Raw genomic sequence first — 17237 nt, 5'->3', positions numbered from 1 at the left:
ACTTTCCTAACTTTATGCTCGCAGGAGTGTGTGCATGTTCTAAACATGGGCGGAACGTCTCCCTTGCTAAATCCTGTCAATCAATGACTCTTGGTAAACTTCAGCATTAAAATTCAAAAGGCTTACCACTGCACAGAAGAATCCTCTCCCCTCTTTTCCCACCCTTTCCTTCACCTCTTTCCCAGCCTTACATTATCATCTCAAGTTCCCATGTGGCACCACCATGTTTCACTTCACTCTGATTTCTCACATGCTATTTCCCCAGCGTGCAACGCTAACCTGAGGACTGGGACTTCACATTCCGTCCTCCCGCTCTACAAAGTACACACACCCCTACCCCTCCCCCACCCTCCACCCCCCAAAAACACAAATTCTAGCGAGAAAAATGCAGTTGGCCAAAAAGAAGATCTTGCCTAAAAAGGTGATTCAGTTTTACAACAGAGTCAGTGAATGCTTACCTAACATCCACAAGGCCCTAGTTTGACAAGGAGGGTTAGAGAATCTTAATTCCTGTACATCTTTTTAAAAATAAAAAAGGGTGCTTGCTTCGGCAGCACATATACTAAAATTGGAACGATACGGAGAAGATTAGCATGGCCCCTGCACAAGGATGACACGTAAATTCGTGAAGTGTTCCATATTTTTTGGGTGATGGGTATTGAGGAGGGCACCTTTTGGGATGAGCACTGGGTGTTGTATGGAAACCAATTTGACAATAAATTTCATATATTGAAAAAAATAAAAATAAAAAAGGAAAGTCTGCCATGTTTTGTCATCTGTCTGGGGTGAGAAGCTTCTACGATACAACTTCTTGAAATCCCTTACAAAATTAAAAGTCATTAACAAAGGCACTAAGTATACCTTAAGCATTTCATGAATGCTTGACTGAATAAAGAATCTACTGCCTCAGAGTTTGTTAAAGTTGACTGTATGGACTTGGCTTTCATTTATGCACACCCAGCGGAACGCTGAAGGTGTCACGGTAACAGGTGGCTTTACGAGAGAGAAGAGCTAAGAAGCAGAGGGGACTGCTGTCAACAGTGTCTAGTATACTGTCAACCATCATCTATAGAACACTCGAAAAGAAACAACTGAGACTCCAAAATGAGAGTGTAAGCAAAAAGGTCCTTTACACGCTGCCAGTAAGAGTGTAAAGCTCCAGCTTTGCAGAGGCAATTTAACACTCCCGACCGAGAGCCTTACAAGCTGGCTTTTCTAAATGATTCCATTTCTAAGACCAAGACTCAATAAAAAGAATTATGGTATACCTATCCATATCATGGACTCAGTCCTATGCAGTCTTTAAAAATGATACCATAAAAAAATGCCCACAGAAGATTACTTAATAACCTAAGAAAGACCGCATATGATAACGTAAAAAGCCAATTCCAGAGTAATGTGCCAGTGTGATGTTGGGTTTTCTTGTTGATGATGGTAATGCTGTGAAAGTATGTCTGCTTGATTTTTATAGATCTACTTACACTAAAACATAATATTAAACTTAAAAAATTAATACTAGAGACTGACCTTTTATGATGAAAGTATGGTGCTTTTTGTGTTCTCCTTTTTATCTGAATTTTCAAAAACAAATAAACATATCTTCTGAAAAGGATTATGTTAAATAATACGTAACATAATTAAGTTAGAGAAAAGGTTTACTTCTTCTGTAGGAACTAGTAGATTTTCTCCTTATAGAGAGTAAGCAACACTATTTTTTTCCTTAGTTGGGCTGCCAGGAGACTCAAAGCCAAATTTGCCGGTCACCATCAGCAGGTGCACAGCAAATGCCACATAACTGGCGGCGTGTGCTTCTGACTATCCGCCATCGTAACCTTCCAGTCTGACCTGCATTTTCTCTGGCCCTTTTTCTACTGCATTGTAGATCTTCTTCTAACTAGCCTCCAAATCTTTTTGTGGGGGGAGTGTGGGTGGAGGGGGGAAAAGAAAGACGGAAAAAGAAGGAAAAGGGGAAAGGAGAAAAAGGATGAGGTGGCATTTGCAGCAGCAGGATATTGTTCTAGCTCTGTAATTTTCAGGTTAATTTATTGAAGGTTAGATCCCAACACAGTGGGTACTGTACTACGTGTAGAATGAATGAATGGACAGAACACCTTCCCAGCTTGAGAAATGCATGTCTCTCAGGGGCCCTTCCTACTCCAAACAGTTGAAATCTTCTTGAATTCTGGTACCTTAGCATATGGTTATTAGAACAGTGCTCACCAGTATTTATGCAGATTTGAAACATCAGAAAAACCCAGAGATACAGTTCTTAGTACAACAACAGTTTGATGTGCATGCCTTCAATCTACAGATAATGAATGCTTATAGTACTCACAGGACTTGAAAATCCTTTCCTATAAATCTGCACAGGTCTGTGGCTCACAGATTGTAAATCAATGTGCTATACAGCACAGAAGAAAACTGTTTACCATGAGCTGAATTTAGATGGCAGACATTCTTTTCTTTTGAGGCTGGCACGAGTTTTTGTTTTGTTTTTTAATTTGTGCCATCATTTAAAAGGAGAGATCTGGGGCTCCCGGCTGGCTCGGTCAGTGGGGGAAACAACTCTTGATCTCAGGGTTGTGAGTTCAAGCCCCACGGGTAGAGATTACTTCTAAGTAAAAATATTTAACTAACTAAATAAATAAATAAATAAGACTAAAATGAGAGCTCTGACAGAAAAAAATAGTCAACTTCTCACAAAAATCACAAAGGCTGGCAAAATTTGGCCTGGATTTCCACATGGCAGTAGCCAGCAAGAGCTGATCCACAACCACCTCTTTATTTACTTATTTATTTTGGAGGAACATGGGTTCTTTACAAACATGTGATCTCAAAAACACAGCATGTCATTATAAAAACTGCACCACATACCTACAAGCAAAAGGACAGATGTGTAACCGTACCAGGCATCATAGCTTCATGTGGTGTGTCTTTGCAAACCATGTTATTTGTGTGCACAGGCTCTTTTTATACGTACACACATACACACACAGCCTCACACACTCTGGGCTTACAGAAGTGGGAATACCTTTAGTAGTTTTTTATCGCCTGTTTTTCACCTTTCTTGCTTTTTTTTCTACAATGCCTTTTAATAACACTGTTATTAAATCTTCTACATCATGTTTTAATCTCTGTATCATATTCCTTACACTGGATAAACTATAACAAATTTAATACTCTCATACTGCAAACCATTTATTTCCAATAGCTTTGCTACCATAAATGTGCAGAGTAATTTAGAAAGACAATTTTGTTTTATTTTTAATGTCTGTATTTGAGAGAGATGGCGGGGGGGGGGGGGGGGAGGGGTGCTGCAGAGAGAGAGAGGGAGGCACAGAATCTGAAGCTGGCTCCAGGCTCTGAGCTGTCAGCACAGAGCCCAACGCAGGCCTTGAACCCATGAACCTTGAGATCATGACCTGAGCTGAAGTCTGACGCTTAACCGACTGAGCTACCCAGGTGCCCTGTGTTTTATTTTAGACTTTTTTCAACGTTTTTTATTTATTTTTGGGACAGAGAGAGACAGAGCATGAACGGGGGAGGGGCAGAGAGAGAGGGAGACACAGAATCGGAAACAGGCTCCAGGCTCCGAGCCATCAGCCCAGAGCCTGACGCGGGGCTCGAACTCACGGACTGCGAGATCGTGACCTGGCTGAAGTCGGACGCTTAACCGACTGCGCCACCCAGGCGCCCCTATTTTAGACTTTGAAGAAGAATATGAAAGGATGGGAGTTCTCTGGCCTCCTTCTCCCCAGTTTTCAGTCTCTTTTCCCCTCGTTTTAATTCAGTATAGCAGCAGCTAGCTCTTTACATGGGTTTGTGGTCTCTAGTGTTCTAGAGTCTGCATCTGGCCCTTGGTCCTCACTCATCTCAAAGGCATCACTATTTGCCTTTGGCAAATGTCTGTAACCCTTACACTGTATACAGCTCTAGCCTCAATGTAAGTTCACCCAAAATGCAATTATTGGTTATTTGTAATTCTTTCAACAAATGCCAAGAGCTTCCCGCTGGTGTGGTCCATGACTAGATGCCCACGAAACTGCCCAAGTTAGGTGAGGGGGAGGCCACCCACCAAAGCCTCTTCTACACAGAGCCTAGGCTTCTGTGCTGCCTTTGCTGGCCCCTGATTTCCCAATCACTGAGTGGGCAGTGCACAGCCGCTGCTGATAAATGCTGGATGGACGCACAGAAGATGGATGGATGACAAATGTAAGCTACACTAAAATCAGTCTTTAATTTCTTCCAGCTATTGGCACATAAGGAATTCTGCTCCAAAGGGAATCTGCAATATGACTGTTAGAAGGAGAGTTATTTTTTATTGTTGTCATTGTTATTCTTACAAGAGCAGTGCACATTTGTTCAAAACTTCCCTGATCTACCATCTGGGGGGGAGGGCAGATCCCACAGGGAAAAGGAAGTGCTGCTCCTGGGGTACAAACCCACGTTAGGTAATACGGTACCTGGGACTTGGGACTGAATTACAACGAACCGCACACTGAGAAAGTGACGCTTTTCCCAACTTCTTTCAGTCTGTCTGAGTATATCCAACAGCATGTCTCACTTTGGTGCTAACACATACACTTAAGCTCCTTTATGACACTTGCCAATTTAATTTCCCTTGTAAACAGAGGGAGCATATGGCACAGGCCTAAGCCTTTATCAGACAACAGAATCTGGACAGGATTTAACAGTAATTGTTTTTAAAGGTTCTGGTAGGGACACAGAGATTTCCTTTTAAAGAAAATTAACTTTTAAAAAACATTATACGAATTTTATGTTCTGTGCATCTTACCACGACTAAACACAAACAAAGAACATGATATTAAGTAACAGTAAAGGATGGAGTACAACCACGACAAAGAGCACTGAGGTGATATACACAATACTGACATTTGGGAGATGAAGGGCTCTGGTTTGATGTTACCAGTTTGGCAAAGAGATGGGAAGCGTTCGGATTTACTTTAATGTCCATTTTACATTGTAACAAACGTAAAAAATATATATGTAATAACAAACTGTGCATTTTTATGGTGATAGAAAAACCTAAGATTTGTAACCTTGACACTTCAAGTTAAATTAGCTCATGACTACAATTGACAACATAGGATTATATATAACTATTTGTGACCACGTACAGCTATACTTTATTAATCTAAAACAATACCATAAAAATAAATGACTCTCTCTATACCAAAAAAGGTCTTCCCATAAGGTTCCTAATTTGCAAGCTGCAAATGATGATATAAAAATATTCTCTAATGAAAACACTTCTACATTTAAGATCGTAAGTCAGGGCTAATACTACACCAGTAAGTAGACCAAATGTCATTGATACTCCCCTCTGTCAAACAGCAGCTGTGACAAATGCTACAAAGGAGAGGTACATGGTTCTGGAAGGGCTTATAACAAGTGTAATTTGACCTAGGCAGGGCTTCCTTGAGATGGGAAGGATAGGAGCAGCGAAAGAGCAAAGCAAGAGAGACAGGACTGGAGTCAGAGGAGTCTGCGGTTGGGATGGAGAATGTGGGTGCTCGCTGACCCAGATACAGAGTTTTCCTTTATGCCAAAAACAGTGGGAAGAGGGCTGAAGGGTATGTAAAGTGGAGAGTGACCTGGCCTGAGCAGACTGGTGTTCTGAAAGGTCTGTGCGGGCTGTGATGTGGCAACCCTCCAAAGAAGTGTCAGAATCAAAGTTTAAATTGGTAACAAACAAAATAACCTAGAAATTACTGCATCTAGACCACATAAGTAATGACCAACAGGAAGGAAGCTCAGCTAATTGTCCAGGTTTGTTTTGTTTTCCTAACAGAAATTAAAAGACACTAGTACAATTTTATTCAGACATAGGATACTGAAATTTTAGAGACTATGAACAATATGAAATGTAACACTCTACAAATTTAACACTATAAAAAGTTGATATAAGATTGGAACATATAGGGGTGCCTGGGTGGCTCAGTTAAGCATTCGACCTCGGTTCAGGTCATGATCTCACTGTTTGAGAGTTCAAGCGCCACATCGGGCTCTGTGCTGACAGCTCAGAGCCTGGAGCCTGCTTCAGATTCTGGGTCTCCCTCTCTCTAGGCCCCTCCCCTGCTCGCACTCTGTCTCCTCTCTCTCTCTCAAAAATAAATAAACATTAAAAAAAATTTATTTTTGATTGGGACATATCAAAAATGTCATAATTTCCTGGTCAGACCCAAGGTGGCCCACCTGAAGGGTTTAAGAAGACTGGAGGTCGACGGAAGGGCTCTCAAGGATGGGATGGCTGAGCACCAAAACTGAGGCCCAGATTACTTCCCTGGTTCTCACCCCAAGCTTTTCTTTTCTGTTTTGCATGACAGGCTTCTAATAAGGCTTAAATAAAGAAATAATTTTGGTATTCAAACCAAGTCTGAAAACTAATGGTAACAGCTGTGGCCTCTCAGATCCAGTTCCAAATCAGTCAGTGGGAGGGCAGTACCTCAGATGACTGACTACACTTCGTGGCTGGTTCCCATTTGGTCTCAACTTTTAACTCTGATTTCCTTCATGAAAGCTGGTACTCAGAAACAGTCCCTTATCTGCATCTACTTCTCCTCAAAAATTCTGCCCTTATCTGCATCTAATTCTGCCCGTTCACACTGGCACACTTATCAGAATTCTTCTTTTTTAAGTTTATTGTATTTATTTTCAGAGACAGAGAGGGGAGGGGAGGGGCAGAGAGAGAAGGAGAGAATCCCAAGCAGGCTCTGTGGAGCTGCATTTGATGCGGGGCTTGAACTCACGAACTGTGAGATCATGACCTGTGCCGAAATCCAGAGTCAAATGCTGAACTGACTGAGCCACCCAGGCCCCTGACCCATCAGTATTCTAACAGAGAGAAAGAAAAGGGGAAGGGAAAAGACATGGGAAGGCAGAGGTAAAGGATATGCGCCGTACCAAGCGAACAAGGACCTGGGGCAGGCTGGTGTGAGTGCAGACTAGCACATTCACTTTGGAAAACTGGCAGTCAGTGTCCGCTAACACTTAGCAACTGTGCTCCCAGGTACACACACGGCAGAAGTGCAGGCATAGATCCACTCCCCAGAAGACAGGTGTACAAATGCTCACAGGAGCAGCAATCCTAACAAACTGCAGACGTCCCGGACGCATGCCCATCAGTAGTAGAATAGATACATAAAGCGAGGCACATTCAAGTGAATACCGCACAGCAAGGAGACGGAACTAACTGCCGCTGCTGCACACAAACACGAACGTAGCGCAACGTAACGCACGTACGGAGGGTTTCTATTTGCATGTAACGCTCAAGGGCAGATATAATTGAACAGTCAGATGTGGAAATAACCTCATCTTTATCTTAATACTAAGTAAGACCCAAGATAGGGGCGCCTGGGTGGCTCAGTCGGTTAAGCACCCGATTTGGGCTCAGGTCATGAACTCACGGTTCACGAGTTCAAGCCCCGCATCGGACTCTGTGCTGACAGTGCAGATCCTGTTTGGGATCCTCTCCCTCTCTCTCTCTCTCTCTCTCTCTCTCTCTCTCTCTCTGCCCCTCTCCCGTTCAAGTGTGCACACACTCTCTCTCTAAATAAACAAACAAATAAAATTTAAAAAGACCCAAAATGAATCAAAGTCTTAAAATATTAAAAGTCAAAAACTTTTTTTAGGTAAGCCTAGCAGAAAATCATAGTGACCTTGGGCTTAGCAAGGGTTTCTTAGATACAACACATAAAACATAAACAACAAAAGAGAAAAAAATAATTGGATTTCATAATGATCTATGATCTGTGCACTTTCCCATATATATCTTCCATAAACATATTACTAAAAATTAAATGAAAACAGCAGAAAGCGTAAGGACTGAGCGGAGGGAGAAAACACAACCAGCCACGGTCATCTCTTCTAACCCCTCAGAGAAAGTAGTTCTCAAGTACACCCGCAAACACAGACGGAGGCAGAGGTGAGCATGAGCACGGGAGAAGCCGTCACCACTACCTCTGCCTCTTCACTACAATAAAGAGGAATTTTTTTTTAAAGATTTGTTTATTTTTAAGTAATCGCTACACCCAACAATGCAGTTCAAACTTACAACCCTGAGATCAAAGTCGCATCTTGACCTACTGAGTGAGCCAGCCAGGCGCCCCAGAAGAGGGAATTTTAGTAAAATGTGGCTATCCTCCATGACTGTTCTTAGTTCACACCATAGAGACATGGAGGAAAATACGTTCAACATAAGAGCAAATAAAAGACGCCTTGGTCCTGGATCCTTTTCCACCAAATATCCTACACTTACTTCTTTCTCCAGGTGGTCCCATCCTGATGTTTTTGTTTTCCCTCCCATTCCCCTTATTCTTCCAGGCTTCTCTTTTTGCTTTCTGCAACCACGCACCATTATCATATGCCCTTTTTTCTTTCACTTAAGAGGCTCCAAAATAAGAAAATGAATTAAAATACACACACAAAAATAGCACAGGTTCTTTATGTGTTTCAAATGCCCCTCTTCTACTAGGGTAGGGGCAACAATCTCTAACCTTTCTTACCAATCCTGTTTACACAGCATTGGCAGGATATAGGCCATAGCATAAATATTTTTATGATACTTTCTCCCTCTTCCTTTCTCTCTCCTCCTGAAAAAAAGGCAGCTAGCAATTTCTAAATTCAAGTGGGATGCTAATGATCCAGGCTTGCACTTCCTATCTCTTCCAGGATAAAGACCCCTTTAATCACCAAAATATCTCTTTCTCTCTCAACCTCTCTCTCTCTCTCTCTCTCATGCACGTGTGAAATTATCCTTTTATTATCTGTTACCTGAGAAAGTACAATAGTAGGCACTGCTACTTAGTTAACTTTTGACTGACTGTGAACTTTATTAATTACAACAACTTTTGACTGACTGTGAACTTTATTAATTACAACAACATTTACATTTCACAAGAGCAAATGTGGCCAAAGCTTTGTGTGAACATAGGTTCCCCAGCTTCTCAAGACCTTCCTTCCCCTCACAAACTCCACAGGCCTCCCTGGAGTCAGCCTGGAAACACTGGGAATCCTCTCTCTGAGCACTCTGGGCTCAACTCTTCTCACTGATAAAGAATTGTCCAATTTTGTTCATGAGTTCACTGAAGAAGTAGCAATACAGTTTGTCCAAAATTTTAATAGAGCAAAGTGCCTTCTGCTCACTCAGGATCTTTTGAGGTTGATTTGCCAGAGTCTTCCCCACAGCAGACACACACACACACACACACACACACACACACACACACACTCTCTCTCTCTCTCTCTCTCTCTCTCTCTCCTCACTTAAAACTTGTATGTGGAAATGTTTAAGAAATGATTATCTTTTTTCTAGATATTATCATGATTACTACTCCTTTTCCTCCTCTTTCCCACCTACTCCACTCCATAAATTTCCAAATCCCAGAAGTGTTATGGCTAAGTCAAGAAGAAACAAAAACTTGAAAACCTAGTTTTTATATCAAATAAATGTTCACAGCTTTCTTTTTTTCATTAAATGGGGGTAGGTGAGGAAGTAAAACTGTGCCTGGCCCTGTCACTACCATGTTTAAGATGAATACATTCATTCATTCAACAGGCAGCAATTAAAAAGCAAATACTCATAGTAGGATGTGCTCCTAAAATCTGCAGAAGGGGGCTCTCTTGCAACGGATACGTGTTCCTCTTAGCTGGTAATAACATACAAATCAGGCATCATTTGTTTTTGTCTTTTTAATTCATTCAGTAATATTCTCTGTCCTTAATTTAATAATTAAGTTGACATTTTCCCCTTTCTCTGAAATATAAAACCAAAAAATAGAATTATAACTTTCTGTCACCCCACTGGATTTTGTCCCCTGAGTCAGCCATTCTGAACAGTACTCCCCACCTCCCCTACAAAAGAACATTTAGATGGACCCCCACTCTTCTTTTAAAGGTAAAAATACAATCTTAAATCTCAAGGTGGTATTGAGATCCATTAAGAAAACATGTTTTCTAATTTAGGTTCCAAAACAATTTTCAAAATTCCATATACTGCTTCAAATCATATTCGTATTTTTCAATGAAGAACCCTAAGTCTACAGAAATAAATTTATTTTTTGTTTTGTTTCTCCCATTTTACAAAACTGTCTGAGCAAGAATTAATTCAACCAATACTAGCTGTCACACAGGACTAGCAATTCTCACTAAGCGGGTTAAAAATAGGAGATGGAAGAATTATTAGGAACATCACATTGCTGTTTACAGTTATTATATTTTTACTTATAAAAATGTTGCATTTCCACTCCACTCAGTGGTCTGAAATATCAAAAGATCATTCTATCCTGCAGACAGTGAACGAAATCATTTGTGCCAAATGGTAAGTTTTGGTTTCTTGCAAAGCAGCTTCTCCCCTCTTTTAAAGAAGCAGGGTTTCTTCATCATTTCTACCCAAAAAACCATGTGGAATACTGACCATATGTAAATTCCAAATAGCTGAATTCAGGCCTTGACTCAAACAGCTAAATTAAAAAAAAAAAAAAAAAAAAAAAAAAAAGGTCAAAGACTTTTAAAATTAAGTAACCGGTGAACAAGGAATTGAATGAAGAATGTGATGGTAATGTTACATGATATGATAAACTATGAAATGCGTGAGCAGGATATAGCACTACTAGGCTATGAATTTTTTTTAACTTTACATTCTTGCTTTTCAAATTCTTTGAAACACATTGAAAAGACAAATCATTTGACTACTCGTCACTGTATGCCTTTTACAAAGAGGAGAAAAAAGAAGTAACTTCTATTTTTAATGTATTTCCATTAATGAAACAACTTCTATGTTTGCAAAGTGTTGGCTGACCCATAAAATAGATTTATCACCCATTAAGTCAGCATATCACAACTGCCATATACATGTCTAAGCACCCCCAAAAGAATAACAAACAAAGCAAGCAAGCTCTGGTAAAACTGTGTATAAAGCTGTCACAAGCATAGTGGCTGGTTTCTGAACTTTAAAACCATGACCACATGCATCCTCTGTTTCCATCAAATTTAACTACAGGAGCTTAGGTATAAGGATTTAAAAAATAATAAATTATTATTGTTATAATAGTAAGTAAATGTAATCACCAAAATATTTTAGAATCTTTCCTTTAACTAGAGAAACCTCATCCATTCCTAACTTGTTTCTCACTAATATTCTTCCATTCTGTTCAACATCCAGTTTATCAATAGAGAATTCATGCTACTCAAAAAAGCTAACATAATTATTGCTGCCATCCCATTGAGAATGCTCTTCCCTGGTAACAGAACTCCAACATCACAGTTGGCGCCCGGACCGCTCACTATTTACACCACCACCCTCTCCCCTTCCCAACACCACCATTTTACTGGCTGAACCACAAGGCTGAAGATTGTTTTTCATCTCAGCAAACAGAATGTTTAAAAACTCGGATGGCTAGCCACAAACCAGGAGTTAGAAGCTACATGAAAATAAACAGAAATGTGAAGAAATTTTTCTATTTTCAATTTCTGAAGAAAGCAGTTAACATCTTATTTGTAATGCCCTAAATTATAGCCAGAAGTCTTTCCCCTAATTACACTAATAAATCGATTTAATGTCATCATTTTGCCATCAGATCATGTCCTCCATACACTAGTGTACTTTAATTAAATCCATTTTACCATGGTAGGCTGTTCACCTCATTTTTTTCCCCAGTGCTTTTCCTCTATCTTCCTCAAGTACTAAATCATGTCTCCATAATATTTTCCTAAATATTAAATCTATGAAAAAGATAACCTCAAAACTAATCACGGATGAGACAAATCAACACACCTTCAATATAAAATATCAACATAAAATATAAACTATTAGGTAACCAAGAGAAGGGTAAGCATCAACTGTATGCCCAAGAACCTCCATTTAAAACATTATGTAGTATACACAATTTTGGCAAAGAGAAGTGAACACAGTATTTACATACCAATATAGGCAACTATATTATTAGCCTCATTTCTGGCTTGAGATAAAAATACCTTTATTCCACTTATTAAGTAAAATAGCCATTTTAAGGAAATATCTCCTTACAGGTATAATCATTTGATTGACAGACAAAATAATTGCTTTAAAAATACTTCTGAGTCATTTTGTCCTTACCTGCAGGCATGAACCATTACTGCATGCAGTGACTGTTCCATTTCCTAGCACAGACTTGAAGAAGCATCATATCTCTCTTTCAGAATGTGACTAATCTGTGGGTTTGCAATTCCTAAGCTATTTACAAATGGCACTCCCTTTCCATATAAGAAAATATTTATTACACCAAAAGCCAAGTATTTTTAACCTAGATCTTACAAATAATGTGATTTTGTGTAGCAACCATCTCCAAACATAGGAAGAAAATCTAATACTAATATTTCCTTAAGAAAGCAAGATTTTTGTTTTGTAGCGAAGTAAATTATTTTTTAAAGCCTTCAACAGCTGTCACACATGAACTAGCGCTCTGCTGTGCGATGGTGTGCATGCTGCAGCTGATTAAGCTTCACTATTTTTTAAAAAATCAATTACCCTTTGTAAAAGCAGAACAGCCTGCCCAAATACACATCTTCGACACAGCACAATGACCGGCATGCAGTACGATACGTTATACAGCAAACTTGACAAGAAAAAAATACGTCCTGCTTGTTTCTTAGCAATGCTACACCATTAATTGTTCATGCAAGAGATGTAGCTGTACCTTTCTGAAGAGGACGACTTCTCAGAGTTAACTGACATCAGCAGCTCAATCTTCTGCTTGATTTCTGGAAAAATCAGAAAATATTCACAACCAAGATTGCCTGCTCTTGCTTTCAAGCTTTATATCAACAGATTTTTCGTCTCTGATCCCTTTTGTTCAAAAAGAGGCCACAAGATTCGCAGTACTTCTGTTAGGACTGGGATTCGATGGTGCTATAAAGGGAAAAGCTCCAGAGGCACCAGGCCTTGCTAAACTATGCACATGACTGTTTATGAAAGCAGGAAGTACCATTTCTTTTAAGCGGAGGGGTGTTTTCTTTTTTAAGGTAGAACCAGCATGGCTCTGCAAGAAGATTTCAAATGCAGCAAATTAAAATACAAACAAGAAATGCTCACAACTGGACTGGATACACTGGATAATCTGAGAAGCCTGGATAATAAAGTTACAGGCTGTAAAGAACAGATGTGCAACCCTGGGCTACTTCTATTTCACCAGCCCTGAAAAATATGGCTCAGTGAATCATTTTTGTCACTTAAGAATGAAATATTAAACCAGAACCCCAATTTATAGATCAAAATTTTTTTAACCTTTCTTAGAATTTCTTGACCGTCTTTAGTTAAAGAATGTGTTTAACATCTTGTCCTTAACTCCTTCAGAAAAAGACTTGTATTTTACACCTTAATTCTCCCCTCCTCCTTCGCAGTACAGCACAAGTGAACAGCAACACCCAGTTACCGAGCAGATAATATACTTGTCCTTTTAGGAAAGGACTGACAATGCCATCTGCAACAGACATGTAAGCGCCAATTCAATTTAATTAAAAGATAATTGCTGATACTGATTTGGAGGAAAAGAAAAAAAAAAGAGAGACAGAGATAACAGACCAAAAGGAAAGAAGAGGTAAAAATAAAAGGGAGAAGGAAAAGAGAAGGAAAATAAAACCTAACACATTTCCTTTAAAAATACTAATGACTGACCGAAAAGCACGTAATTTTACGTGAATAAAACTGACATGGTCCCATTACCCAAACTATTTCACACGCAAAGCCGTTTTCCCACTCCTATTCCCATGCATAATAAAAAGTTCACATACCAAAAATAAAACACCTGGCCACTGACATATTGCTATAGGCAGTCTCAGGATATCAAAGTAGAGCTAACAGTTTCAGGGTAATTTTTTTTCTTAGGGGTAAAACACATTTTAATTTGTAAGACTCTTGACTACAGAAATCAAAGGAATAGGAAAAGGGAATAAAAATTAGTTGCATAAGATACAATAGACCTGTTCAGAAATATCTTTTTCAATGTTGTTAAAATAAGGGATTTCCGAATTGTTTAAGCTTACAACTTCATCCAACGGGCACTATAAAGCTGGCATGAATGTCCGTTTAGAGAACAGAATCTACCACAGCTCTGGCCAAACTACCTAACCACTGGGGAGAGCACACAGCACAGTGGTTAAGACGAGATGATGATACTGAAACTTACCTCGAGGATTCTTACGTGGATTACAGAGTCTGGCACCGGGTGCCACAGAGAATGCTCAGCAATGCCCCTCCCGCCGGTTTAAAAAGAGCAGTGTTTAAGAAGAGCTCAGCCTTGGCCACCAGCAGCCCTGGATCTGAAGGCAGGCTCCTCCAGCATTTTTAACAGCCCTATGACCTTGGGGAAATTAACGAGACTCTCTAAAAGCCTCTATCTCCTCTCCTATAAAATGGGGATAGCAACTGCTCGTAAAGGGCTGTTGTGAGCCGTGTGAAATACGGTAATCCATGAAAGTCATGTAGATGTAGTGTTGTGCCTGCCATATAGTAAGCCCTGTGTCTGCTGCTAAGTAGTGCCTAGCAAAGGACAGTAATCCTAAACAAATATTTGTTGAAAGAGTTAATGAGGTATACTAGGTCTGTCCTATTTTAAAGAGCTTGTCCACAGTTTTGATCTACTTTCTCCTTACTATCAACATCAACATGCAGCTTTTTATCACTATAGTTTGATTTTATGTGGAAATTTAACTTTAATCTGTATCTCAGTCTCCCTGTGTAATTCTCAGTTTATCAACTAGCCATGTCAGAAATGAGGTTACATTTGAATCCTTCTTCATCATGGTAATTGTTCATTCCAAAAAGACAAAAGATTCACCCTTCAGTATGCAGATCATCTGTGCACATAAGCTGAAAGACACCCAATTTAAACCACACAGTTCTCAGGAAGTGTATGCCCATCTTACAAACATTAGAAAGAAAAGTTAAAGCTTTGAGAGCTCCAAGCCAAAAGGGTTTCCAGTAATACATGGACAGGTTTCTAACATGTTTTTCACATTTTCTTCAAACCTTCAGATATGTTTCTAGTTCCTGAAGGACTAAAACATTCAGGAATGTTTACAAATACTATATGAATATTGTATCCTCTGAGGCCCATAAGGTCCATTTCTTTTTTTTTTTTTTTTAATGTTTGTTTATTTTTGAGAGAGAGACAGACAGACAGACAGAGTGCAAGTGGGGGAGGAGCAGAGAGAGGGAGACACAGAATCTGAAGCAGGCTCCAGGCTCTGGGCTGTCAGCACAGAGCCTGATGCGGAGCTCAAACTCACAAACCGTGAGATCATGACCTGAGCTGAAGTCAGAAGCTCAACCAACTGAGCCACCCAGGCGCCCCCCAAAAGGTCCATTTCTAGTCTACTACCTACTCCTCCTTACCAATACCATCCGTGGTCTAATTACTCCCCGCATCCATTGAGAACCCCAGAAGCCATGTCATTATACCTGCCATAATACCGGGGGGCTTCGATGTTCACGTTTGTAGGACTTCCACAAACCCTTGGCTAAGGACCTCAGCCTTCTGAACCTCTGATCACTTGCGTCATCTACCGTGACCACACTCTCTTACACACACACTACAAACATTCCCCCAAAATTAGTTTCTGTGTTTTATTCACAGTATCTATGACTCTATCCTTCATTTTTTTGCAGTTAAGTCCACTGGTCTTTCTCTTTATGAATGATGGTCTTTCTTCACATTTAGACTATCCCCACACCGATTTTTTAAAATCGTCCCATTTTCCACAAATTACGCTTTATAATTCACTTTGCATGTAAATCTTGGACCCTTCTAGAACATATTTCAGTCTATGAACGGATGTAGAGATCCAGTCTGCTTTTATAGTTACACTTTAAAATGCTACACCCCCATCAACCCCTACCAATTCTGAATTACTCTCTTCACTACCACTCCTCAGATTCTTCCGAAGCGGCCATCGTAACAACCCCATAAATACATATTTATTCAACCATCTAGGGTCTCCCCTTTATTCATTCAGGCCAGTGAGTATTAAGGCCACACTTCTTTATTTCACCAAGAAAATAAACGAGTGGTACTTGTGTAGTTTAAATAAGCATATTTAAAATTATGGTTGATTTTTTTTTTGTCATCATGTTCTTTTAATTTGTAAATAACATTATGGGACAATGTTAAGTTTTTCTTTGTTTTTCTAATGTTTTTGTGTTCTGATTCTCCTCCTAACTCTAGGTTCTTTGCTGGATCATCTTTTTTCACCCAGACCTTAAATGTAGGAGATACTTATCTCACGTGACCCTCTTTTCACTCACCGACTCTTCCAATCTGCTCCCCTGACATCCACAACCAAAGGACACTGATGGTGACCAAACCTGAACTTCGAGCCCAATACTCTCTCCTGCAACTCAGCACTGTGCATCCTTCCACCCTTTCTAGATATCTTCACCTACATGGTCCCTAGATGCCTTGAACCCACCATCTAAACCTAAACTCCTCAACTTCCCGGTCTAAGATCTCCTATGTAGAACCTTCACATCTCCCCAAACAGCAGCAGCATTGCCCTTCTGAGTCTGGAATGTTTGAAGGATTCCAGACTAGCACCCCTGTCTCATTTGGGGTATCATTACCACCACTCTCCCCTTCCAACCTATTTTATGTTCCAGGACTGCTGAGCGCTACTCTGTGATTCCCTAAACACACCATGCTTTCTCACACCACCAAGTGTTTTCTTAGAATGCAGTTTCCCTCCCTGGGATGCCACTGCCCAGTGTGCTTCCCTTGCACACCCAACTCACTTTTCTAATCTCAGCCCACGCGCCACCTCCCCTCTGACTGCACCCCAGACAGAACACAGCTCACCTCCGCTGTCCTTCCATATATCACATACACCGGCAGGACAAAATTACTGAAATATATACACTACTTGTCTGACTCCCCGAGACCAGGGCTTCTTTAGGAATGGAGACCTGAAGTTTCATTTCAATTTACACTTACTTGTTGATTCTTTCATGGTCCTCTTAGCCTATCCTAGTCAACGTTACAATCTAGCTAACTTCATGTCCTTATTCTTAAATATACATTTCCAGACACAATTACTCAATCAGAGATTCAAACAACTACAGAGATAGAAGAGTCCTCAGAGGTCATCACTTAGCTGAACCACATTAATTTATGAAGAAGAAATTTGAGGGCTAAAAAGATAAACAACTGGTGGCAATAACACTTTTCACCTTCGCCAAGACTACCATT

The 17237-nt window shown here is 40.0% G+C and overlaps 1 protein-coding gene and 1 non-coding gene across 16 annotated transcripts in view; one reads left to right on the top strand and one right to left on the bottom strand.

Annotated features, from left to right (window-relative positions):
- Positions 1-17237, bottom strand: part of SRPK2 (SRSF protein kinase 2) — a 253782-nt gene that overhangs the window by 140896 nt on the left and 95649 nt on the right. For 4 of the 15 annotated variants that reach the window (XM_019451231.2, XM_019451225.2, XM_053897447.1 and 1 more), the window contains exon 3: positions 12696-12759. The exons of 10 other annotated variants lie outside the window; for them this stretch is intronic. In XM_019451231.2, the coding sequence (XP_019306776.2) occupies positions 12696-12733 (38 nt within the window). In that variant the 5' untranslated portion in view covers positions 12734-12759. Of the gene's footprint in view, positions 1-12115; positions 12148-12695; positions 12760-17237 lie in introns of those variants that run through there. One more of the 15 variants, XM_019451230.2, reaches the window with a different exon arrangement.
- On the top strand, positions 539-645 carry LOC128775841 (U6 spliceosomal RNA). The gene has a single exon (XR_008420795.1). It is a non-coding gene; the product is annotated as a U6 spliceosomal RNA (small nuclear RNA).

Source organism: Panthera pardus, unplaced genomic scaffold (assembly GCF_024362965.1).
Source record: "Panthera pardus isolate Hobbes unplaced genomic scaffold, ASM2436296v1 HiC_scaffold_8, whole genome shotgun sequence".
Lineage (NCBI taxonomy): Eukaryota > Metazoa > Chordata > Mammalia > Carnivora > Felidae > Panthera > Panthera pardus.
The sequence above is the reverse complement of the archived record's forward strand: the minus strand, read 5'-3'. Positions and strand labels throughout refer to the sequence as shown.